This window comes from Equus asinus, chromosome 8, assembly GCF_041296235.1.
Source record: "Equus asinus isolate D_3611 breed Donkey chromosome 8, EquAss-T2T_v2, whole genome shotgun sequence".
Lineage (NCBI taxonomy): Eukaryota > Metazoa > Chordata > Mammalia > Perissodactyla > Equidae > Equus > Equus asinus.
The window spans coordinates 85,842,109-85,867,028 of record NC_091797.1 but is presented as its reverse complement, the minus strand read 5'-3'; the positions used below and the strand labels follow the sequence as shown (position 1 = coordinate 85,867,028).

At 47.1% G+C, this 24,920-nt stretch overlaps 2 protein-coding genes across 7 annotated transcripts in view; one reads left to right on the top strand and one right to left on the bottom strand.

The window, feature by feature from the left end:
* The first annotated feature begins 446 nt into the window (after positions 1–446).
* LOC123282845 (NBPF family member NBPF6-like) lies at positions 447–15,484 on the top strand. The gene is made up of 10 exons (XM_070516205.1): positions 447–735; positions 1,677–1,755; positions 2,350–2,564; positions 3,644–3,692; positions 4,318–4,532; positions 5,616–5,667; positions 6,444–6,619; positions 8,543–8,779; positions 11,113–11,327; positions 14,307–15,484. The coding sequence occupies exons 1-9, from the start codon at positions 447–449 to the stop codon at positions 11,316–11,318; spliced, it is 1,518 nt and encodes a 505-aa protein (XP_070372306.1). The 3' UTR covers positions 11,319–11,327; positions 14,307–15,484.
* A 7,253-nt stretch (positions 15,485–22,737) lies between these two features.
* The window catches only part of LOC106846949 (mitotic-spindle organizing protein 2B-like), an 86,641-nt gene continuing 84,458 nt past the window's right edge, over positions 22,738–24,920 (bottom strand). For all 6 annotated transcript variants that reach the window (XR_011505387.1, XR_011505389.1, XR_011505385.1 and 3 more), the window contains one exon: positions 22,738–24,920. Coding sequence is in view for 2 of the 6 variants with exons in the window: in XM_070516213.1 (XP_070372314.1) it covers positions 24,863–24,920 (58 nt within the window). In the remaining 4 variants the exon portion in view is untranslated.

The window sequence follows — 24,920 nt, the reverse complement described above, 5'->3', positions numbered from 1 at the left end:
GACCACGTGTCCTCTCTTGTTTGGGGAAAACTAAGATAAGTTGCATAACTTCTGTGTGCACATTTGGCCGCCTGTTTAACGGTGAGGATTTCATAGCACGACATACAGCTCGACAAAAATGTGTCTATGGTATTACAGTATTGACAGAAACAGGCCTAGAAGGCACAAGATGTCTGGGAGCCCACAATGCCCCAGGAGCCTTTACTCACTGGGCCTCTGTAAGAAAAGTGGAACAGAAGTTATGCTTTGGAGTTGCAGGAACTCCTGTGGTTCTCGTTGTGTGCTCTGTGTCATGACTGTGCCATAGAGGAGAGCTGAGTCTCCTTCCTCAGTAACTTGTTATCTGGACGGGGCAGTGAGCACCTGCTGCCCTCCCTCCGCCCACCACGGCAGCCTCACTTAGTTGCAGTCAGAGAAGGACTGTTATCTTCTTCCTGTTTCAAGGGATGCCCTCTTTACCTTCTGTGACCTCTCCCTTAGTCTTCCAATCAGAACCAGTGGGGAAGTTGCGGTGTCCAGTCTTTCCTCGTTTAATATTCTGTTATCTTTGTGCCTCTGGGCTCGGCAGGGAGCTGCAGGAGGAGGAGGAAATGGATGATGCGTGTCAGGATTCTTTGGATGAAAAGTATTTGGCTCTTTCCAGTCACCATGACTTGTCTGACTCCTGCCACCCTCCCGACAGTCCCACCATCCCATCTGATGAGCATGAAATCTGCTCTCGTCTGGATGGAGCCCGTGAGTACTCTATTGGAAAGAGGACAAGCTCCGAATGGTCTCCCAGGTAGCCTCCATGTTCTTGGTGCTCACACCTCTGTCCAGGTACAGAAATGTCTCTTTGGTGGCAGGCCTTGGTGACCCATCTTGGTTTCAGTCAGAATCTAAGATTCAGTTGTAAGCACAAACATGGGGTGTGTCAAGTAGCTGTACACCCTTCCAAGTCCCAGATCAAATCTCTGTCACTCTGGGACCCAATGCCAAGCACAGGCTGGTGAACACCAGGTAAACCACAGTGGGGAGATTCAAGAGATCATAACACGCTTCCAGCCACCACTGATGCTCCTGCACAACAGGAGTCTCCATGAGCTCCTTCTAGAAAGATGGGCCCTCTGATCTCTCCTGTAATTTTCTTCCTAATTGAGTTCCTGAACTGAGCATTAATGCCTGTCCAAGTAGCGTGGTAGTCTTGCCTATTTCTTTGGAGATGTTGTTACCATGGTTCCTCAGCTCTGGACTCTGGTCTCTCTCACCTCTGAGATATCTTGTCCTTGCTAAACAGTCTGCTGAGAAACGAGACAAAGATACCGCTTTCTTTCCATGTCTGGAGTTTTCGCTGAAATCAAGGCATGGGCCCTAGTGGCCCCACCTCTATGAATCACCCAGGATCCTGGCCTCTCGAAAGCGCCAAATACGCTTTCCTCCATGGGGTGTATGGATTCCATCCATCAGTCTCATCTTGGTGTACAATCCCACCTATCTCACCAAAGACCAGGGTGTCTGCTGGGTCCAAGCTGACTCTTTCGGCAACACCTCTTGAATGCTGCTGACATGTTCCCTGTGATCTTTGGTGGAAATAGCCGTATTTAACTGTTTGCTCGACTCAGGGCAGAGGACATGGGGGTGATGATCTACCAGGGCAGGGCCGATATCTGACTAGACGTTTCTGAATTTGTCTGCAGAAAGTCATGAAGACGAGGAGTATGTGGAAGAGAGAGAACCACTGTCCAAAATGAACGACCAGGGGAGGGTAAAGGACAGGTAAAGTATGGAAAGGGTCCTAGAAAGATCAAGGAGCACAAACGTGACCACATCTGTGATGCGATGGTCACCCAAACCTACAGATTGCAGTCCTGTCATTCCCTCAACCAACAACGACACCCCTCTGAATGGGGCTGTGCAGTCTCCTTCTGGTACTTGTAAAGTTAGTCTGAACCAAGGTGAACCAACTACTCTCATGGATTTCCTGTACTCCCGGACATCACGTGTCCTCTCATGGATGGTTGGTTAAAAGGCAGGGTGAGATTCACATCCGCTTTCTGCAGAGTTCATGTTAGATCGTTGGCAGGTATTTCACAGCAGGGAAGGTAACTAGACCCCCGAAAGTGGTATTATGTTAGACACTGAGAGAAGGTGGCCTAGAAGGTACAAGAACGCTGGAGTCTGCAATGCCTCAGGAGCTGGTATTGCCTGGCCGCTGATGGAGCTTTCAAAACTATTTAGGCATTTGCCAAACATGTCCAAAAACTCTGTTTTGAAGGCAAATGGGGGATGTTCTCATAGAAACCTCTGCGGAGGTCCTAAGAACCTTTGACTCAATTCCAATTATACATTTTCCCTTCTAACCCAACATAGGGAGTTCGAATTTCTAATTCGAGTTCAGGCACGAGAGCTGACCCAGTTTTGCCTAAAGACATGGGAAGGAAGAGAGCTATCCCTCCTGCTTAATCAGAACCTCAAGGAGCTCCTGGGCCGCAGTGACCTTAACAACCTCCGGGGGCAGGCCTTCCAAGAGCAATTGGCTGAGGGATGCAGGCTGTCCCAGGCCCTTGTCAGCAAGCTCAGCCAAGGTAAGGCGGCCACAGGCCCTGATTGCGCTGAGCCCTCCAAGGTCCCCGGCTCACAAGAGACTCCACTTCTCCCCTCCTAATGTTTTTGCCATCTGTCCTGGTTTCCACATCACACTTGGGGTCATGACAGGACCAGGAGCGGCTGGGTGGAAGGACAGAGAGGAGAAATGTACAAGGTGGAGGTGATAGTGTTCCAAGTGCCTGCTTCCTCCCTCATTTGCCATGGCCCTTGGGACAGGGGGCAGCCTCCACCCAGTGTTAGAGCACAGAAAGGCAGACATGATAGGAGGCAGCTAGTAAGGCTGAAAAGGGCCCTGAGCTAAGCGTGGACGTTCCCAGGCTCCAGCCTGAGTTCTGTCTTTTCTAACAGTGGGCGCGGGATGGATGTATCCTTCCTGGATTTCAGTTTCTTCATCTCTAACGTGATTAACACATGTGTTGCATGGTAGCTGTAGCATTCCAATAGGGAAGGCCTATGAGCGTACTTTCACAATGCTAGGGTCACTCACTGGGGTTGATTTCAGTACTGGGTATGGTAGAATCTGGTAGTGGGATGTGGGTTTACACTAGAATACTTAGCACTTAACGAGGAGAGAATTTTCCTGGTGAACGGTAGAAGCAGACGTGGAAGTCCCCACGAAGGACCAAGTCATGTGAGACTCGTGGGACAGAATTGTTTTTCGTCTCCTGAGAGAAAGGAGGAGGTTCTCTGTGAAAGGCATGATGAGATACAGAGTCACTGAGCTTGGGAACCAGCCTTGTGGCAGGAGGGAGGAGAGAGTGGGAGGAGCCCCTAGGAAAGCTGCAGAAGCATCTCTTGATCTGGGTAACCAAATCAATTTTTAACTCCTTGCCCAGTTCCACCAGAGCATGCCATCTGGGACCCATCAGATCAGGGCCACTTTGCCTGATCCATCAGAATACCACGGCAGCCCATTTCTTTACAGACAAAACACGACACCTTTCTGAACTCATGTAGAGGTAATTCGTGTCTCCAGGCCCAGAAAGGCACCTGCATTTGTAACGGGTGAAGTGGAACTAGCTCATGTCTAAATGGACTTTTCTCAATTTCTTTGCAGAAAACCACGAAGAGGAGGCTGAAGAACAACTGGGATCGCTGACCCCCAGGTAACAGTGAAGGATCAGAGGAGGGTAATGTACAATCAAATGCAGAGAGGGTTCTGGAAAGAACAGACGCAGAGGTCAAAAGTAGCTGCTTTCCTGAAGCAAGGAGGCACAAAACTGGCTGATTGTGCTGGTCTCCTCCACTCCCCCCATCTGGATCGTCCATGTTCTTTGCAGCATGTGGAGTCTGTCTCACTCCCAGTGAGGTAACCAGGCCTAGAGATGTCCTGCCCCTTCAGAGATGCCTTCTTCTCCTCCGGAGGGTCAAAACCCAGAGTCAGGTCCATACCTGCTCTCTGCATGTGGGCCTGAGCGTGTTGGCAGGTATTTCATGACAAGGAAAGTAACCAGACTAAATAAACATTCCTATTTTGCCTCAACCTTTAGAGAAGGAGGCCTAGAAGTTCCAAGATCTCTTCCAGTCTCCAATGTCTCAGGAGCATGTTTTCACTGGGTCACTGTGTGTAAAATGCAAAAGGAAAGAAGAAAAAATGCGGTCCACCAAAAATGAGCAGATTTCTACTTGGAAGGCCTTTTGGGGATATTCTCACCAAAATCTCTCTCAAACTCCTTATCATCTCTCATGACCCCATTTCCACTCTGAGGATTTCTCTTCTCTCCCGCCTAGGAAATACCATTTCCTCATTCATGATCATGCACGAAAGCTGACCCGGATACGCCAGACGTTACGGGAAGGAAGAGAGCTCTCTGTCCTCCTCCATCAGCACCTCAGGGACCTCCTCACCCACAGTGACATTGGCAGAGACTGGGGACAGGGCTTCCAAGAACAACTGGCTGAGGGATCCAGACTGGCAGAGCGCCTTGTCCGCAAGCTTAGCCCAGGTAAGGCGGCCAGAAGCCCTGATTGCGCTGAGCCCCTCCAAGGTCCCTGGCTGACAAGAGCCTCGGCATCTCCCCTCATAATGCTTTCACCAGCTGTCCTGGTATCCACATCGCACTTGGAGCCATGACAGGACCACGACTGGCTGGGTGGGAGCAGAGGGGAGAAATGCACAGGAGGACGTCATAGTGCTCCAAGAGCCTGCTTCCGCCCTGAGGGACCGTGCCCTTTGGGGCAGGAGGCAGCCTCCACCTGGTGTCACAGCACACAAAGGAGGACGTGACAGGAGGCAGCTTGTTAGAGTGAAAAGAATCCTGGACTGAGCCAGAGCTCCTTGGGCTCTTGCCTGAGCTCTGGCTATTATAGCTACAGGCGAGTATTTGATTTCTCCTTCCTGGATTTCCGTCTCCTCATCTGTAAAGTGGGTCAAAAGATGTGTTGCCTGGTAGCTGTAACTACTAAAGGAGGGAATGCTCATGAATGTGCTTCAGAAAGGGATCATACTCCTAACTGTTTGGGGTTTATTTGGTTATAATCTGAAAATCTTGGGGCAGATACGTTGATTTGTAACAGAACACTTTCCACAAGAATATTTTCCCCTCTTATGATATAAAAGCCAACATGCAGGTCCCCGTGAAGTCCCGGGATGTATGGAGGGGTGAGTCATGGGGTTTTCTATCCTCCTTTTAGAGAAAGGAGTAGGGTCTATGTGGGGGTTCTGAGTGGACATAGAGTCACTGAGACTGGGAACCAGCTTTGTGGAAGGAGGAGGAGAGAGCTAGAGAATTCCAGAGGGAAACTGGACAACTACCCAATGACCTGGAGACAAAAGATATTTGATCTTTACGCAGTTAAACTCAGAGCACGCCATGATGGGGATCCAGCAGATCAAGGACATTCTGCCTGATGGGTCAGGACACCATCCCAGGCCATTCCTTCAAAGTCACACATGGGGCTGTCAGTGCAATTCTCTCAGTGTGTCCTGACCTCATACACAGGTCATTGCTGTCCGTGCCCAGGCAGGCCTTTGTGTCTGTAGCGGGTGAAGGGGCACTATTTCATCTCTGTCTGGATTTTGTTTGCAGAAAACCTGGAAGACGATGAAGAGGAGGAAGAAGAAGAATCGCTGAGCCCCAGGTAACAATGAACGAGGAGGGCTAATAAGCAAGGGTGCAATGTGGGGAGAGCACCTGAAAGAAAGACCCTGAGGGCCAAATAGCCCCAGGGTTCACAGGCAAGGGGGAACCGGCACCGCCCCTGCTGCTGATTCCACTCACTCCAGCAACGATGGCAAAGCCCTTTGAATGAGGTTGTCTCTTGTCTTTGTGGTACTCGTGGCCTCGGTCTGACAAGGGGAACTAAGAAGTCTCAGGGATTTCCTGCCCTGAAAGAAATCCCTTGTTCTCTCTTGGAAGGCTAAAACAAGGAGGAGATGCATGTCTGCTTTCCCAACTGATGGCCTTAGGTCCTTCATAGGTATAGCATAGCCAGAAAGGATCTAGACAAAATTTAAAAAAAGAAAAAAAACATAACAGGTCACAGTATTGACAGAAAATGGCCTAGAAGCCACAAGATCTCTGGGAGTCCACGATGCCTCCGAAGCCTGCATTCGCTGGGCTGCCATATGTAGATTCAACACAATGTATTCACAAACTGGAAGCCATTGTGTTGGGTCTCCGAGTGTGATGCGTCTGCCTTACAGGGAGAGCGCAGCCCCGTCACCACCTCACTGCCGGTCCAGGGCACTGAGCACGTTCTGCTCACTCTCATTCTCTCTCTCTCCCTCTCTCCTGTTCCAGGACAGCCAGGCTTTGCCCCAGGCCCTTGGACACTACCCTTCAATCAGAACCAGCTGGGACACGGTGGTGTCTAATCCTTCTTGATCTCTTCTTTTCTCTTCCCTCTCTCACCAGTCTGGAGAGGGAGCTGCTGGAGAAGGAGATTGTGAATGAAATCCTTCCAGATCCAGCAGGTGAACAGAATTCGACTCCTTCTAGTCCTCGTGATCTGTCTGCCTCCGGGGAACCCCTCAGAAGCACTGCCTTTCCGTGTGATGAGCCTCAAGTCAGCTTGACTCTGGAGGCAGCCAGTGAGTACTCCCATTAGAAAGCAGATAAATCCAAGTGGTCTCCCAGTTAGCCTCCATATTTTTTAAGCTCACCACGGCTGGCCAGGTAGAGATATACTTTCTGCAGGCTCTTGGACCAAGTTTTACATACAGATTTCAGGAGGGCTTGGGAGCTGTGCTGTCACCCTACTCCCTAGCTATGTCCCTCTCAGCCTGTCCCTCAGTGGCATCTGCAAGCCATTTTTCCCCAGGTGGGAGAGAGAAGGGATCATGACCACCTCACAGCCAGCACTACAGCAGGGGCAGAGTAGGTATGTGTCAGACCTCTTTCTTTAAGATGACGCATGTCATCTCCTGCAGTCTTTTTGCTAATTGCATTTCCTGAGCAGTGTCTCCCACTCATCTCTGGCCATCCACACGTGGAACAGTTTTACTCAATTATTCTGGAGGTCTGTTCTCATGATTTTGGGGTTCAAAGCTGATGCTCTACTTCCTCTGGGGTGACTACCTCCCTCTGAAGATTTAAAAACGAGATCCTGGACGCCGCATCCTGCCTGTGCCCCTTGGTTTCAATGAAGCCAGAGCTCTGGCTCTGGTTTCCCCTCCTCCATAAATGGCCATGGGTTTCATCCTTTGTGTAGGCTCAGTGACTTCTTCCATGTGTGGGTTAGAGCTTCAAGCATGAGTCACATCTTAGTGTTCTAATCTCATGGAAATGTCAACAACCAGTGTGCCTGATAGGACCCTCGTCTAACTTATGAGCAAAGAAGAACATGAGGCCACAGGACAGAAGGACTACAAAGGCAGGGGGAGGCGGCTGCATGTGTAGAGTTGGACCATGATGAGAACAGGACTTCTGGGTGATTGGATTATTCAGACGTTTGATCATGTGGAGATGACAGGATCAGAGAAGCAGAAGGAGATTCATGGATCCAGGTGTCAATGATGAGAGTCTCATAGAATGTGTTGTCAGGAATCTACATGGTAACACCATCCCAAATGAGATTTTTACGAAACATTTAAAACAAACATTGGTGGCAATGAGGATGTGCAGAGGGGAGGAGAATGGGGAACCCACAGTGGTGTGGAGAAGGCCCTGGGGGTTATGACCCGCCTTAGCCTGACCTGGACTGGTCTGAGGCTATTTCAGGTCTTTGGGTAGCCCTCTTTCTGAGAAATAGATTTTCATTTCACAGAAGAAATTGAAACATGTTGGATTAGGGACTAAAGCCCAGACCCCCTGGAAGAGTGTGTAACATAAGGACTGTGCAGCATATTACGTCCCTGAAGAACCACACAAAGCCTGATGCTGTAGCACCTCTGGCCCCTAAGTTTCTTATAAGGGTCTCAGACCTCTACTACATTACTTACAGCTGCTACTACCTACCCCCCACCTTGCCCACCAAGTGGCAAAAGAATATATATATGTGTGGGTGGGTGGAGGGCAGCCAAAACTTACAGAAAAGGAAGGTCAAAAGGCTCCAGAACTTTGCAAAGATTCCAAACTTGGTCTACAGTTTGCCAACTCCCTTCTTACTGGAAACAGAAGCCTTGGGACCATACTTCTTCCCTTCCTCTGATATTCTTCTGGGTAGACATCAGCAACTCTTTCTCCCCCATGTCCTGAGTCCTCTTTAGAACCTTCTCTGTAGGCTCCTGGACTAAGGTTACTAGTAACAGAGTAATAGGCATGACCTCATCTGCCCATGCAAAGCCCTCTGGACTCCAGTGGGTGATTGTCCACTTCAGGCCACTGCAGCCTGGGCACCTGCCATCTCGGCCTCCCCAGGCACACACGTCATGGCGACATCTCCTTCATAGACATGAAGTCTGAGTTTGTTTCCTGAGACCACTGACAAGCAGGGACTTCTGAAATGGGTGGTCTGGGAGAGCTTAGCAACGGGAAACTCGGATTGGTCCTACTGAAACCACTTCTTGTTTCAGCTCCTTCCTGGGAGGCTTGTCAGCAAGGGCCTTTGAGTGGAAACTTGAGTTTCCAAAGGACAGAGATGCAAACTTCACAAGCACCGCTGGAGCCAAGCAGCTGGGGGAGCAATTATCTGGGGCTGCAGCTGGACCAGTTCCATTGCGGGGATGGCAAAGCCACGCTTGGTCTTTCCTTCACCACCTGGAGCTTTGCAGCCAACAGTGTTTCCGCAAACCGAGGTTCACTCTTCCAAGGTAAGAAAGAAAAGAAGAATAGGGAGCTCTAGTCCACGTGTTGGGCGTCACAGGGTTGTGGGGGGAGGCGACAATGGGGCCTCTCCCATGATCGCTTCAGGTCAGGTTGAAACCCATGAGGCTCTGAGAGAGAGAGGTGGTGAGAGCCTGGGCTTTAGGATCAGCTCTGCTCCAGGTCCCGGGTTTGCATCTTACTGGCTGTTTCCCTGGGCCAGGTTGCTTAATCTCTTAGGTATTTACATCCCAATTCCCTCATCTGAATCCCCTGAGAATTAGGTCTGCATTTCCATACTCTTACTCATACTGCATTAATACTCTTGGGAGTATTAAGGACATCATTTCCACAGTGTCTGATTCAATAAAAATTGCTTGATAACAACTATGAGTATGTCAAATCTACCCCCGTATCTTTCTGGTGCTTTAACACTTACAAAATGATTCCACGTGCCTTGTTCCGTCTGATGCAGAGCAGTCCTGATGGTCTCCACTCTCTCTGGACCCCATCTTCCCTTCTCTGTCAGAAAGGCACGTTTGCCCATTTTCCCCTCTCCTTTCAGGATCCATCATCAGGCCAGTTTTCCTGTTAGGTGCCCCCAGCAACACTGCCATAGACACGTTCAGTCCCCATGGAAACACTGGTGCACGGCTCAGTGTCCTCCTTATTCTCCACGTTTTTCCCTCTGTTTCATGGAAAGGGCCACCTTCATCCTTAAAGTGCACAAGTCAGTCTCTTTTAGGAGACTCTATTTAATTCACCATCTCGACTCATCTCTAAGTCCATGTCCTCAGTGTTTTTCTCCTCAGGATCCTGAGAGGTTGCTTACAACTGAGCTTCCAGACCCTGACATCCATTTCCTCTGGGTCTGCTCCTCCTCACCCTCCACCACTCTCAGCATCTCCTCCTGGGCCCTGGAGCTGCCTGGTGCTCATCCTTCAGGTGACGGTGTCCTCTGAGGAAGGAGGAGAGACCCATGTTCTCAAGCGGAGGTGGGGCAACAAGGAGCACCCTGTCGCTCATGGACAGGTGCTACAGAAAGTCTCAGTGAGGGTCAGGGGAGGCGTAGCCCTGACAAGTGCCGTCAGATCTTGGGCTGTTGAGTTGTCTTCTCACCCTCTAGCCTCTCTTTTTCCTTCTCCTTGGCTTCCCCAATCCCAGCCAAGACTCAGCCTCACTGACCTAGTCGCTCTCTTTCCTGCTCACTTTCCACAGAGACCTGAGCAGGAAACCAGGCTCCATGCCAGGTTTTTTGGCCAACGATAGTTTCTTAGTCCATTCAGGCTGCTGTCACAAAAATTCCATTGACTGGGTGACATAGAAAACGCAGAAATTTATTTATTGGAGTTCTGGAGGCTGAGAGGTCCAACATCACGGCGCTGCCACCTTCGATGTTTGGGGAGAGCCCCCTTCCTGGTTCACAGAGACTGTCTTCTCATGCCATCCTCACGTGCTGGAAGGAATAAGGGAGCTCTGTGGGGTCTCCTTTATGAGGGCACTAATCCCATTCACGAGGGACGTGCCGCCCAAAGGCCCCACCTCCAAACACCATCACACTGGGGATCCGGTTTCCACAGAGGAATTTGGGGGAACGTAAGCGATCCTTCTCTGGAGATTCCGTCAATGCTCTTTGTGTTATCCTCACCGTCCTCCTCCTGGTGTTCCACGGGTCATCTGTTTCTCGCCACAGGCTTTCTCCTTCTTCTTGCACTTCTAAATTTTTTCCAATTTCAACTGACCAGAATAGTGATTAGAATGTCATATTCATTGCCTCCAAATCCCTATTTATTCATCTGTTCCATTAGAGAAAAAAACACATATGCATAGATGTATTTATATATTATGTCATACATTCTGTGTATTTTGTGTGTACCTTGTACAGGGTACATATATGACATATATATATGCAAGTTTTGTAAACTCCCCTGCTTTCACCCTCCCCCAGTTTTTTTCTCTCCTGTTTTCCCATGCACTCTGGTACTGCGTGATCTCTACAATCTCCTTCCTGCCAGTAGGACAACCTCTGTCCATGTGATTTCCTTCCCTTTGTCTTCTCTGCTGAGACACTGTCTTTATCAATTCTGTTTCTCTTGATATCTTTTGGCAAATGGGAGTGTGTTTGCCTCCTGACCATCTCATCACCACTGAGCACTGTAAGAAAGATCGACAAAAAAGAAAATATCAGTGTCTGCATTGGCTTCACCTCACCCCCACGGACTTTCAGATGGCCGTTGTTGTTCGAGCCACTTTCCTTATTCGATGTCGCTCTCGGGTGGGGAGTAAGTCACTGTGGGTCGTGAATAACTGTGGATCCTGTTGGCTGTGGTTTTCTTTTCAGAGCTGGGTTTGGATGCATCCCTCAGGATGAAGACCCCTCCCACGCTGAAGGGTGATGCTCTTGAATGTTCGGATGCCAGCAAGCAGGGGTGTCAAGTCATTGGCCACATTGATGCCTCAATTGTCATCCAACAGAGGATTCTCGAAAGAAAACTGCGGCTCAGCAAGTGGAGACTAGCATGCAGATTCCCTGGCCTTCAAGCTTAGGGTGCAGAGGTGAGCCCATCCGGGGCTCTCAGATGCACTTATTCCTCAGTGCTGTCTGTCTAAGCTTATAGCTCAGTCTCCTGCTCTTTTTCTCTCCCTTGTTTGTTCTGTTCAACATCTGGTGCTACCTCTGTCTGGTCTCACCTCTGTCCTCCGTGGGGGCTGCCACTGTGCCAGGCCCTTCCATCTCCGTCTCCTGTTTGCACTCTGACCTCTGCTGTGTTTCCACTGCCGCTGTCCTGATATTCCCTCTCACCTTTCTTCTTAGCCAAGGGGAAGCCTGGCCCCATGGTCCTCTTCATCACAAAGCATCTTTGAGCCACTGAACACATTGTGCTTTGTCTGAAATCACACACTTTCTTGGCTTCTTTGCCTTCCCTTCCCTGCTTCCCCAACTCCACTGCCTCTTTCTTCTGGGAGCATTGTCCAAACAGATCACTTGCACATGGATATTCCTCCTGTATGTGTTAGGGAACCCGACCTAGGACAACCCTTAACCCTGGACTTCTCCACGTGAATAGGAAGTGTTGAAACTGAGGAGAAAGAGCCCTGGTTATAAAAACTAAATGAGTGGCTGGGTCATGGCCATGTGGTTGAGTTCACGTGCTCTGCTTCAGCAGCCCAGGGTTTTCCTGGTTCAGATCCTGGACACGGCCCTAGCACTGCTCATCAGGCCATGCTGAGGCAGCGTTCCACAGCGCAGAACTAGAAGGACCTACAACTGGAACATACAACCATGTCCTGTGGGGCTTTAAGGAGGAGAAGAAGAAAACAAAAAAAGATTAGCCACAGATATTAGCTCAGGGCAAATCTTTAAAAAGAAAAAACCTCACTGAGAGCCTGAGTGCGGGTGCTGGACTGGCCTGGGGTCGGGTTCCTCCTCAGCCCTTGGCTGGTCTGCATGGGGCTTCCAGGGACCGAGTGTCCCCACCTCAGGGCCTCCTCGGAGCTGGCAGTAGTACTGCCATGTAATAAGCAACTGGGGACTTTTATTTAGATGAATGCCTTGACCTCACAACTCAAGATTCTCATTGAAATGCTCTGGGGTGGGGTTTGGGCTTCAGTATTTTTAGAAAGCTCTCAAGTGGTTTTTATGCAGCTAGAGATAAGAAGAACCCTTTGTCTCCTATGACCTCAGGTTCAGCATAGAAATGTGCCAAACATGTCAGTGCTTCATTGAAATATCTGAGTATCCATCAGTCCTTGATGGAATTGTATTCCTCTCTCAGCTGTACTATCTGTATAACATGCCAGAAAATCAAGAAGAAAAAGAGGTAGATGAATGGATTAGACTTAGAAGAACTCTACTTGGAAAAGACTTTCTCCAACTTTTTATAATACAAGATAAAATGAGAAATAAACATTACATAGAAACTCAGTTTACAGATAACAATACCTCCCTATTACAAATAACAGAATTTAGTACTTTCTTTAATTTTTTTCTCTTCTTTCTTTTATTTATTTATTTATTTTTTTTGGTTAGGAAGATTGGCCCTGAGCTAACATCTGTTGCTGATCTTCCTCTTTTTCCTTGAAGAAGATTGTAGCTGAGCTAACATCTGTGCCAATCTTCCTCTATTTTGTATGTGGGAGTCTGCCACAGAATGGCTTGATGAGTGGGGTGTCTGTCCATGCCTGGGATCTGAACCCGGGAACCCCGGGCCACCCAAGCAGAGGGTGCAAACTTAACCACTGTGTCACCACGCCAGTCCCTTCTTTCATATTTATAATGTAAAATGTGAAGTTCACAGTCCATCAAATTGAAATCAAGTCCAATGGGTTTGGCGCTACAGTTGGAAAATTTTACTATTGATCAATTTTGGTCATTAAGTAAAATCCATTATATTCATTCCCCTAAAGAAAATATAATAGTAAATAAATTGGACGTTAGGAAAAAGAGTTAGGTTTATGCTTCTTTATGCCATTCTTTACACCGGCGTAAATCCTAAAAAGGAACCTTTCCTGAGGGAGTGCTTTGGGGGAATCAAAGGGCAGGTGGAAGAGAACCTAGTCAAACCAGTTGCCTTCTGCATCCCCTTCAGAGACTTTCTGGTCTAGACGTTGAGAATATTCCTAGCAATGCCCTAAGGTGTATCCTGGTGTGGAATCAACAGGAGGACTGAAGGAAAACGAGTGCGTCCATGGTTATACTCCTTGCTGTTTTTTTGCTAATTCCATTGTGCGTTTCCCCTTGTGGGGTTCTTCCTCAGTCCCTCGGGAGAATATTTCTCTGTAAAGCCTTACTCTCGTCCAGCCAAGGTGACCCAACAGTATCTACTTCCTGTCGACACCTCCGGACTGGAGCCTTTCCTCTCACCTTCCCCGAAATGGACACAAAGGCAGAGGCCTGAGTTCTGGCCCCAGGGTTGTCAATAACAGCTCAGGTGGCTTTAGTTAGGCCTGAGCCCCCTGGCATCCCCACTCCTCATCTGCAGAAGGTGGAAGTGGATTTGGATGTATTCTGAGGTCCCTGTAGGCTCTTCCATTCCGGACCTCTTCCCATCACCTGCCCTTTCTCCTCAGAGTGCTGGGACAGAGAGAGAAAGAGGGCGTGCCTCTCTGCCAAGGGTCCTCTCCCTCCGACAGCAGTCTGTTTGTGAATGTGTGATGGATGCTGAGCACATCCCTCCCTGGGAGGTGTGAGACAACCATCCCTTTGCTCCAGACGAACGGGATTCAGGAGTGAAGTGGCTGCTGAGGACAGGGTGGTGGGGATCTGGCTAAGGCTCTGCAGCAGCTCTGAGCTCGGACGTCACCAGCTCCTGGTGGGCGAGGACAGGGCTCCCTGGATCCTGCACCGCAGACTGGATGGAAGTTTAGGGAGGTTCTTCTTCTAACTTTGGATCTCAGTTTCCCCTTCAGCTCCTCCTCCCAGTAGGAGCTCAGCTTGCTCCTGGCCTCTGTCACCATGTAGCCAGCCCTCCAGGCTCAGCTCGCAGCAGGACCTGACAAAGACTCACACTGGCTTGTTTTTTCTCTCTCTCTCAGATACCAAGGACTTCCAAAACCAAGAAAAGAAGAAACCCCATTATGAAAAGTCGCTTTTCCACTTGATGCAACACATCTAAAACAGCCAATCCAGCTCCAGCCCAAACAGAACACCAGAGGGATCCTTTGCTGAGAATCCACATCACAAGCACAAACCACTCTCCACGATGTTTACTCCAAAAGCCTGCTTCGATGGGAGCAATCTCAGCCCCTCAGCCTCCAGCTGTGGGACATCGCGAAGGAGCCCAATGCCTACATGCACACACGGTTCTGAGAGACCTTAACCCTCGCTCCTCTCCATTCCCATCCGCTACATAACCAGAATCAGGAGCAAGTGGGCAAAGACAACGTGTCGATCCGGACGTTCTTTGCCACCAGCAGGGCTGTGCTAGGAGCAGACAGCAGTAACCGTGCAGTGTTCTTGTTGAGAATGAGCAGGCTGAATTTCATCATGAGGTCGTTATCAGACAGCTGCAGAACGTAGACCATTGAACAAGACAACTGGCCTTTCTTCCAACAGTCAGTGCCACCACAAAGACGACGACCACAAAGAGGAGAAGAGATATTTTCGCTTCCAAAGGACTGAAAGGATTATGTTATTGTGTTTTTTTAGTCCTTTGGGACCAAAAATATCTCCTCACCCTTTTGCGGTTGTCTGTGGTGGTGGTGATGTGGCCTTGTTTGCAGGGGACAGGTCAGTCGTCTGGCTCAGTGGTCTGCATTCTGAAGTTGTCTGACCGTTTCCTCCTGATGAAATTCAGACTCACCCTTCTGCCAAGAACACTATACAGTTAGTTTCTGCTGTGAGCATCCTAGCGCAGCCCCCTGGAGACCAAGGATGTCCAGTTTATCCACCACCGTTACTGTGTGACTAGCATTGGTCACTTTGTTCTGGAGGGCCCACGAGATCGGTTCATTGTAAAGAGGCCTTTTTTTTCTTTCTATCATTAGCAATTTGGTGAGTGGTACTTTGAGAGTGTATGAATATCCTCTTCTCTAAAGATCTTTCTCTAAAATTTTTACCATCATTAATGAGCCCTGCTGTGTGTCACTTATCGTATTCCTGTTTGTACACTGGACATTTTCTAATTTCGTCATTCCTCTATACTTGTAGCTGCTGGCACAGTGCTGTGGAAAAGAACTTACCTTCCCCCTTTCATACCATTAAAGTTTCTGTTGTGACTATCACTGTGGACTCGTGAATTTTTTACATGCATTAGCGTAATCCATTATACTCAGGATTGATTTTGTTGGATATGGATTTAAGTCAATAGAAATCTTCTTGTTCCTCCTGTTCATACTTATGCGCTAAAGCTTCCCCCATGAATCAAATTTCCTCAGTCATCTCTTATTGGGTAGAGTTGGTCCTTCAAAGACTTCCCGTGATGGAATCAGGACTCCCCGGGGGTTGCATGTTTAACTCTCTCGTTCTGCTGCCTGATGCAGGGACAGCTTGGTGGAATGTAAAGGACTTGCCCACAATGACTCTTATTCAGTTTTTTAAAAACATTGTCTTGCTCTGTATGTTCTGTTGAGATGGAGAACGTAAATCCATTTTCTCCCAGTTGTGTGTGAATTGGCTTTGAGGGGTGGGGAACTTTGGGAATGTCTGGAACTTGAGAGGAATTTGTTTTTCTTTTTTTCAAGTCTTTTGGTTCTAAGAGGATAGAACTTGGAGTTGACCATTCCAGTCTATTTCTCCCAGGAATCTATGATTTTCTCTCTGATCCTGTCTCAATATCTTTTCTTCGCTTTTGTTCTGCTTGATACTTTCTTTATTCAATGTCTCTTATAATTTTGAACAAATATGTTGCCCTTATGAACCTTGCCATTTAGCCTTTTTTCAGAGAGTTTTCTTTTTCTTCATTTTTTTCCTTGGTTCTGCCAATTCTAACTTCTCATTTCCTGTTTCGTACCCAGTTCTCTTTTGAGTATTTCTTATGTGAAGTTTTGTTTCTTCGTATCCACAAATGCTTTGTCAGGAACATTGAATTCAGTTCAGGATGGCATTTTACAGTGATCCTATGTTTGCTCATTGCTTTTGAGGGGAATTGTTTCATGAGCTGAACTCTCTGACTCTCTAGTTCTGGTTTTTTCTTCTGTCATCTTAGAACACCTGTCTGCTACATGATTTTCCCGTTAACATGCTTAGGTTTACTGAACGAGAAACAAACATTCTATCCAGGAACGGATGAGTGATGTGTTTGGCTTAGTCCATTTCTTAGGTCTGGATCTCTCTCTTTGGTGCAATTCGTCTAAGAGACGTGAGGTTGGGGATAGGCGGGCTGTGTCTTCTGGATTTGGGGAATCTATTTTCTTCCAGTAGGACCTTTCATTTCTACCACTTGCTTCATTCTTTCCTTCCCCACAAGCCTCCAAAGACACTACGTCCTCTTCCAGGTCTCTCCCTGGCCCCAGCAATTGTGCCTCTCCAAGATTGTCACCTCTGGTCCTCTGCACTGTGGAAGCCCTTCCTTTCAATTCCCCAGCAGCCAGAGCTGTGGTGGCCCTGGTCTCAGGCCTGCTCTGAGTTTATGACAGTCCCTTTCTGTGGAGGATTTCCCTGTGTTCCCTCCTGAGCAGGCCCTCCCTGCTGTCCTCTCCTCTATGTGCGTGGTCTTTGCTGATCCTTCCCCTGCTGTGTGGCCCCCAGACCTGGCTCAGTGGAAGCCACTTGAGTCCACAGTGTTCTCTGGCCCCTGGTGGTTCGGGTAGAAGTTTATGAGTGGTGTTTTGGACTCTTGTGAGACAATGGAAACTATTTTCTTTGCTCCTGGTTCCTGGCACACAACTCCTAAAACCTTGGTAGTTTCATAAGTGATAAGAAAGGAGCAAATCTTTTGCTAATATTTGGTCTTTGACCCCATCCCTGACACAGGGCTCTGAAAACCCTTGTAAATCTCTAAATGACAGGAGCACCAGGAGCGGCTTTTGTTCTATTGAGGTGACTCTGGGTGGTCTCCTGGATGGCTCCTGGCTAGGGGTGACCACCAGAAAGACCCAGCCATGATTAGAAGCTTGGAATTTTTAGCCCACGCCCCACCCTCCAGAGAGGGGACAGGGACTGAAAATGGAGTTAATAATTGACCTTTCCTATGGAAAGAAGCCTCTAAATCATCCCAGTAGTCAGGGGTTCGGAGGTCTTCCAGGGTGGTGTACATATTCACACCAGGAGGGTGAGGCAACCCAGCTCCACGAAGACAGAAGCTCCTATAGTCACGACCCTTCTGGACCTCACCCTATGTGTGTCTTCATCTGGCTTTGCATTGGTTAGCCAAACCTGAGGAAGGGGTTGTGGGAACTTCTGCTTTGTAGCCAAGTGGGACAGAAGTTGTGGGTAGCCTGAGGACCTACTACATGCAATTGGCATGTGAAGTGGGGTGGGAACATTCTTGTGGGACTGAGCCCTTTATCTGTGGGATTTGACACTATCTCCAGGGAGACAGTGTCCGAATTGAGTGAAATTGTGGGACACCTAGTTGGTGTCCTGGAGAATTGCTTGGTGTGGGAAAAAACCCACACATTTGGTGACCGGAAGTGTCAGAGGTGAAGTGTTTTGTGTGACGAATAAAGGAGACACACGGGAAAGAAAAACACAGGAGGAATGAACTGGATTTTTCTTTTACAACTCTCCATGTCAACTCCTAGTCCTTTGAAATAATGCTGAGAAATTCAGCTGCCATCATCCTAGGTGGACCTGTACTCGCTACCATTCTTGTCAAATGCAGACTTTCTATAGTACACAGAAATGGAATTCTACAAGGGAACATCCCCATCTTCATTGACCAGCTTCAACAATTATCACCTGAAGGCTCAACTTGTTTTGATACAATCCCGCTGACATCCCTTTTCCTATATTATTTAAAGCAAACCCCACACATCATGTTCATCTGTAATTATAACAGAATGTTTCCATAAATGATGACTCTTTCTGAAAGTATTATCATGATAGTATTAAAATTATTCAGTAAATAATTTAAAATCTTTAATATCATGAAATAGACAGTGTTCAATTATCCCATTGTTGTTTTTAGGTTTGTTTCTTTGAGTCAATATGCAAAAAAAATCCACAAACTATGATCAGTGGATATGTCTTTAAGCCTCTTGCATATACAGGTTCTCCCTCATTCTCTCTCTCTCTCTCTCACTTTCTCTCTTCCTCTCACTCTTGTTCTCTCCTCTTTTGTCAATTATTTGTGATGAAACTGAAGTGTTTGTTCTGTAGCATTCTCGCAGTCGGAATTTGGCTGATTTTGTCCCCGGATACACTTTAACACGTTCCTCTGTCCTCCACACTTCCTCTCAGTGGGTGGTAGAATCTGGAGCAGTGCTGTCTGATAGAAAGACAACGCAGGGCCAAATGTCAAATGTAATTTAATGAATGTAGGGCCGGCCATCTGGCTCAGTGCTTAAGTTCCCACGCTCCCCTTTGGTGGCCCAGGGTTTTGCTGGTTTAGAGCCTGGGCACGGACATGGCACTGCTCATCAGGGCATGCTGAGGTGGTGTCCCACATCACACGACCAGAAGGACCTACAACCAGAACACACAACTTTGTACTGGGGGGCTGGGGGGAGAAGAAGAAGAAGAAGAAAGAAAAAGAAGATTGGCGACAGATGTTAGCTCAGGTGCCAATCTCTAAAAAAGGAAAAAAACTTAGTAGCCACCTTGGAAACTAACATGTACGAGCAGTCAACAAAACAAAAGGCTCATCTTGTACACTGCTACTGTTGAGGGAAACGAAATTTACACAGTTGGGTCTAATAAAATAGCATTCTACCTGTCTTCAGTTTGTAAGTTTACATTTAAATGTTATAAATTCAATAAAATTAAAATTCAGCTCCTCTGCACCCCTAGCGACATTGCAAATGTTCAATAGCCACACGTTTCTTGTGGCCACTGTGTTGGATCCGCAGATGCAGACACTGATCGGATTCATGTTTGATAGGGTGACAAGACTTCCTCAAAAGCGGTGTGTGCTCTTCCATCAGGGGACACATCACGTCCTGTGTGCCTCTTCTAATGGTGTTAGCAGCCCTTCATGTGCAAGGCCCAGGTCCATTCAGTGATGACGCGGAGCAAACTGGTGATAGTCCATCATCAGGTCTTATTACCTGGGACACTTGTAGAAAGAGAAACTTCCCCTAAATAACTAGCCAGTCATTTAACGGCACAGTCTGTAAAGAGAACTGCAGCTAAATGAGCTGGTCCCCTAGCACCCTCTGTCATCACCAGTTAGCTTCCTTTCTTTTTCTTTTCCTGGGTTGCCATGAACTCTAGGATTCAGACACATAGAAGCAGTTCAATCCATTGCAATATGGTCCTTACTGATGCTCCAATTATCCTCCCTTTCAGCAAAGAATGTGAGCTCAAGTTGGCCCCTTAATCCTTTTGATAACATGCTAATACTCTCTGAGACCTCTCCTGATATCAGTATGACAAGGTGTTTCTATCTCATCTTGAATATTTACTGCTCCTTCCTGGACTCAGCCATTTCTTTAACAAACTCTGGTTTCTTTTTGTGCATAATGGTCTTGCCAGATCCAACTGTGTATCCTAGAGGTACTCATTGCCATTCATTAGTTTCCAGTGGACAGAACTAGGAAATGCGCATTTATGTTCATACGGATTCATGTACTCCCATATATTCACCAACACTGCCAATTCTAATTTGGAACTACAGGGGTTTTTTCTTTTTTTGCTGAAGAAGATTCACCCTGAGCGAACATCTCTCGCCAATGTTCCTCTTTTGTGTATGAACCACTGCCACAGCATGGCCACTGGCAGGTAAGTGGTGTAGGTCCGTACCCGGGAACTGGACGCAGGCTGCTGAAGCCAAACATGCCAAACTGAACCACTAGGCAACAGGGGCTGCCACTATCGGGATTTTATCGGCTATCTTTCACCTGAATCTCCTTTCTCTAACACTGACATTTTTTGTTTTAAAGGACACTGGGAGTAATAGAATTAGAATATCCCAAAATGTCTCATTTACTTTTTCCCCTCATTTAGATAAACAAAACAATACAGACAATAGCAACACCACCACTAATAACACGCTTGAGGAAAGTGGCTTCCGGTTTTGTCACTCTCTTGGAGTACAGATAAATTATTGTGTTTGAGAGTCTCTTGGAAGAGTTCTAATCCACATGGCTGTTCTACAACAGGGATACACAGTTGGGTTCATTTGTTGCATTGTGTTTTCAATGTCAAGAGGTGAAATTTCTGAAAATTTCATTTAGTTTTATAGTTATGTCACAATGAATGCAGAGGGGCTGCCCCGTGGCTGAGTGGTTGGGTTCATGTGCTCTGCTTTGGCGGCCCGGGGTTTCGCTGGTTTGGATCCTGGCTGTGGACATGGCACTGCTCATCAAGCCACACTGAGGTGGCATCCCCCATGCCACAACTAGAAGGACCCACAACTAAAATACACAACTATGTACCGGGGGGCTTTGGGAGAAAAAGGAAAAATAAAATCTTAAAAAAAAAAAATGAATGTAGATCGCAACTGAAATCTAACCAAACAAGTTACATGCGAAGTAGTCTAGCCTTGACTGTAAGATCTGCAAGTGTCTCAAGGGTCAGACAAAAGAGCTTCCTTTTATGGGGGCAGTAAGCAAGGGGAGAAGAGCCAGGTGTGGACATGTAAGATGAAAGGGGCTTGATTAGACAGCAGATCAGGGAATGTGCCATCCTGAGACCAGCCTACACTCAGTTCAGGCTGCAGACGGGTCAAAATTCCGGGGCTTGGAGGAAGGAGAGAGACTTAACCAGAGTTGGATTAACAATCATTTTGTTCTAATCGGTTAGTGTCTCCAGCAGTTCAGCTGATCATGTGTGAAGCAAAGAGTGGAAATGGGAGGGTCTGTGTCTGGCCTTGTCATAAGTAGACAAGGAAGGTGTCCATGTGTGTCATCTGAGTCACGTGGAAAGGGCAGATCTTTGCAGTCAGCCATACTGACTGGGACGCAAAGGGTCCCAGGATTTCTTAACCTGCCCTATTCCCCAGGATCACAAGGCTCTGGTAAAATTTGACCTTATCAGAGCCCAGTGTCTGGCACATAGTAAATACTCACTATACAGGAGTTCTTGTCAGCCCATCACTCAGCATTTTCATTATCTCCTGTGTTCTCTTAAATGACTGCATAGCCTTTCATGGTGTGGACTGGTCATTATCCATTGAAACGTTTCCCAGTTGATGGACGTGAAATTGGTTTCAACGTTTACGGTTACAAACAGTGCTGGAGGGGAGCCCCTTACACATATATCCCTCCTCGCTAGCACTCTTCTCTAGGAGAGGTTCCTTGTAATGGAATTGCCTGATCAAAGTACTCGTGCGTTTCTCCCTTTTGCTAACTCCCTCCTCAGTGCCCTGCAAAGAAGTGGGACCAAGTCACAGTCTCACCGTTTATGAGAATATTCTTTTCTCCAACCTCTTGCCAACATGCATAGTACCAGGACCTGCAATTTTTTTTGCCAACAATCAACCCCTGTTGGGAGATTTGCCCACAGGAGTTACCACAGAATTGGACTCTGGGCAAGTAGCCCAACTAACTGGCACCCTGGAAAAGCTGAAACCAGGATACCCTTTTTTTTCTCTGTTATCTGCTATCTCTGTCATCTCTGTTCTGTTAGATAAGCTGGCAGCAGATAGCACTGCAAACTCATTGCTTGCTGGGGATGACAGTGTTTGTTGGCTTCACATGTCCTTCTGGATTTTGTGGATGAGGGACTGATTCACAGGAGAGACTTGTCGTTTGGTTAACCTGACTTCCTCCCAGAGAGAGCCCAGTGAACTGGGGACCACCCATCTCATGGAGCGAGGCCCGCATGACTGAGCATGAGAAAAATAAAAATCAGAAAACTAGGCCTTCAAGTTTAAAGGTTTGTTACGTTGGGTCTTTCAACAAGGGATCTTTTCCCTTTTTCCCTATTTTTCATGACAATGGGTGGAGGGGTTGCATTGGTGGCACTTTCATTTATTTGGGGAAATTTAATAAGACTGGAGGTTTTTGTTGTTGTGGAAGAATTTTGTCTGTGCCAGTAAGTGGTCCTTGCTTTAAAATCTTGGCAGGTGAGCTCCAGTGTACAAGGAGATTGCATAAATTTGACATAGGAAATAGAAATAGATGATGACTTCTCAGATAATGTCAATTTAGAATCAAGCACTGCATCTTTTTAATTTTTTCAGAGGTTTGTGTGAAGAGCCATTCCTTGAGAGTTTGAAATGACTTTCATGGTGTTCCTCAAGAGGCACTGGGTCAGGACAAGTCACACAAATGTGCATGCAGGACTTACCCTGTGGTTGCAGACACTCTTGCTCCTGCTGGCATCAGATTATGTGTATCTGATGACAGAAACTCAGCAAAATAGAGACAGCATCTGTGTTAGTTTTCTATTGCTGTGTAACAAATGACCACCAACACAGCCGTTTAAAACAATGCCCATTTATTATCGTGGACTCTGTAGGTCAGGATCTGGGATGATGTGCCTGGGTTCTCTGCTAAGGGTTTCAGGGCTGAAATCAAGGTGATGGCTGGCTACATTCTCACCCAGACTCAGCGTCCCTTTCCAAGGTCATTCCTGCATTGGCATAATTCAGTGCCTTGCATTGAAGGACTGAGGTCCCTGTTTCCTTGCTGATTGTCATTCAGAAGCCATTCTCTGCTTCTACAGACTGTCTGCATTCTTTCTCAGGTGGCTTTCTCCTTCCTCAGATCCTCTATGCTATAATGTGGCATCGAGTCCTTCTCATGCTGCGAATGTCTCTGGCTTTGTCTTCTCCTACCACCCAGAGAAAACTCTCTGCCTTTAAGAACTCATGTGATTAGGCCTGGCCCACCCAGATAATCGCCCCATCCTAAAGAGAACTGTGCCATATAACATCATAATCACAGGACTGATATCTCATCTCCTTCACAGGTTCTGGGATTAGGGTGAGACGCATTTGGGAGGCCAGTGTAGAAATTCTGTCTACCACAATGTGCCCTTTGGCCCCCAGAGATCCCACATACAAAATACATTCACACCTTCTTAAGGTTCCTAAAGCCTCATCCCACGACAGCATCAGTTCAATGTCCACATCAGGTGCTGCTGAGGCTCCTGAATAGAATCTATCAGGTACAGCTCCTGGGCACAATTCCTCTCCGTCTTGAGATCTGTTCTCAATAGACAATTGGTGGGACAGGCATTGGATAAAAATTAGAGACATTCCAGTTCAAAAAAGGAGAAAAAAGAAGGTAAAAATGAGTCATTGACCCCAAAGAATTTGAAAATCAAGGTGGGCAAACACTAGCAGGAGTTCCTCACTTAGCTTTCAAAGCCTCAGAATAATCCTCTTGGTTTGAGGGCTGTGATATCCTGTCTTTATTTCCTTAGACTGTTAATTCCTCTCTCTTTCCCTCCCTCTCTTTCTTGTCTTTAATGAGTGTTGCTAGAGGTAGGTCAAGTTTATCAATCTTTTTGCAGAACTACCTTCTGCTTCTGTTGATTCTCTTGATTGATTCTGTGTTTTCCACTTTCTGTGTTCCAGTGTTTTGCTTTACTGTGTACTTCCTCCTGCCTACTTTGGCATACGTCACTTTAGTTTCCCATCTTCTCAAAGTGGGAGCTCCAAAAATTGATCTAATTCCTCTCTTCTTTTCTAATATAGGCATTTAGAGATAGAAACGTTCCTCTAAGATCTTCTTCAGCCTCATCCTATCAGTTTTGACATGTGGCTTTAAAATCATCTCTCAGTTCAAAAGAGTTTCTCATTTCCAACGTCACTTCTTCTTTGACCTACAGGTTTTTTATAAGCATGTTGCTTGACTTCAAAATATTTGGCCATTTTTCAGATACCTATTATTAATTTCTAATTTAATTCTCTTATGGTCAAAATAACACACTCAGAGTCCTCTTCTTTAATAGTTTTGAGGCGCATTTTATTGTTGAGCCTGTAGTCTCTCTTAGGGAATGTTCCATGTGAACTTGAAAAGAATGTGTACCCTCAGTTGTTGGGTGTAGCCTTCCATGAATCTCAATGTCGTTCCAATCTTTTAGAGCATCACAGACGTTTATTTTTGGTCTTTCTCTATTGGCATGGGAAAGTCTGTTCTATGCCTGTCCCATCATTGTATCTTGGAAGCACAATACTTGTCTAGTTTCACAGCTTCTCAGCTGGAGAGGAATTTTGCCTCAGGATGAATCGTAGCTCTAGTCTCATCCATACATGATTTAAATGATACTTAGATGAGATTTTGGACTTTAGACCTTAGAGATGCTGGAATGAGTTAAGGCCTTTGGGGCTATTTGGATGGAACGAATGTATTTTTGATAGCAGAGGGACATGAATTTTGGGGGGTCAGGGGCAGAATGCAATGGACTGATATTTTGTGCCTACCTTCAAAATTCCTATGTTGAACGCTTAACTCTAAATGTGACGGTATTTGGAGAAGGGGTTTTCGGGAGGTAATTAGGGCTAGATGACGTCATGAGGATGGGGCTCTCATGACGGAATCAGTACTCTTCAAAGAAGAGACACCAGAAAGCTCTATGTCTCTGTCTTCCTCTGCCTCCCCTACCACCCCTCACCCACAAAGAGGAGGTCGTGTGAACACACAGTGAGAAGGTTCCAC

Bases quoted from the DNA above. Each gene is read 5' to 3' on its own strand.
- LOC123282845 (XM_070516205.1), top strand. From the start codon at position 447: ATGCCCTCTTTACCTTCTGTGACCTCTCCCTTAGTCTTCCAATCAGAA. The intron at 1,756-2,349 runs GTAAAGTATGGA...AACCCAACATAG, and splicing joins CAGGGGAGGGTAAAGGACAG to GGAGTTCGAATTTCTAATTC. The intron at 3,693-4,317 runs GTAACAGTGAAG...TCTCCCGCCTAG, and splicing joins CTGGGATCGCTGACCCCCAG to GAAATACCATTTCCTCATTC.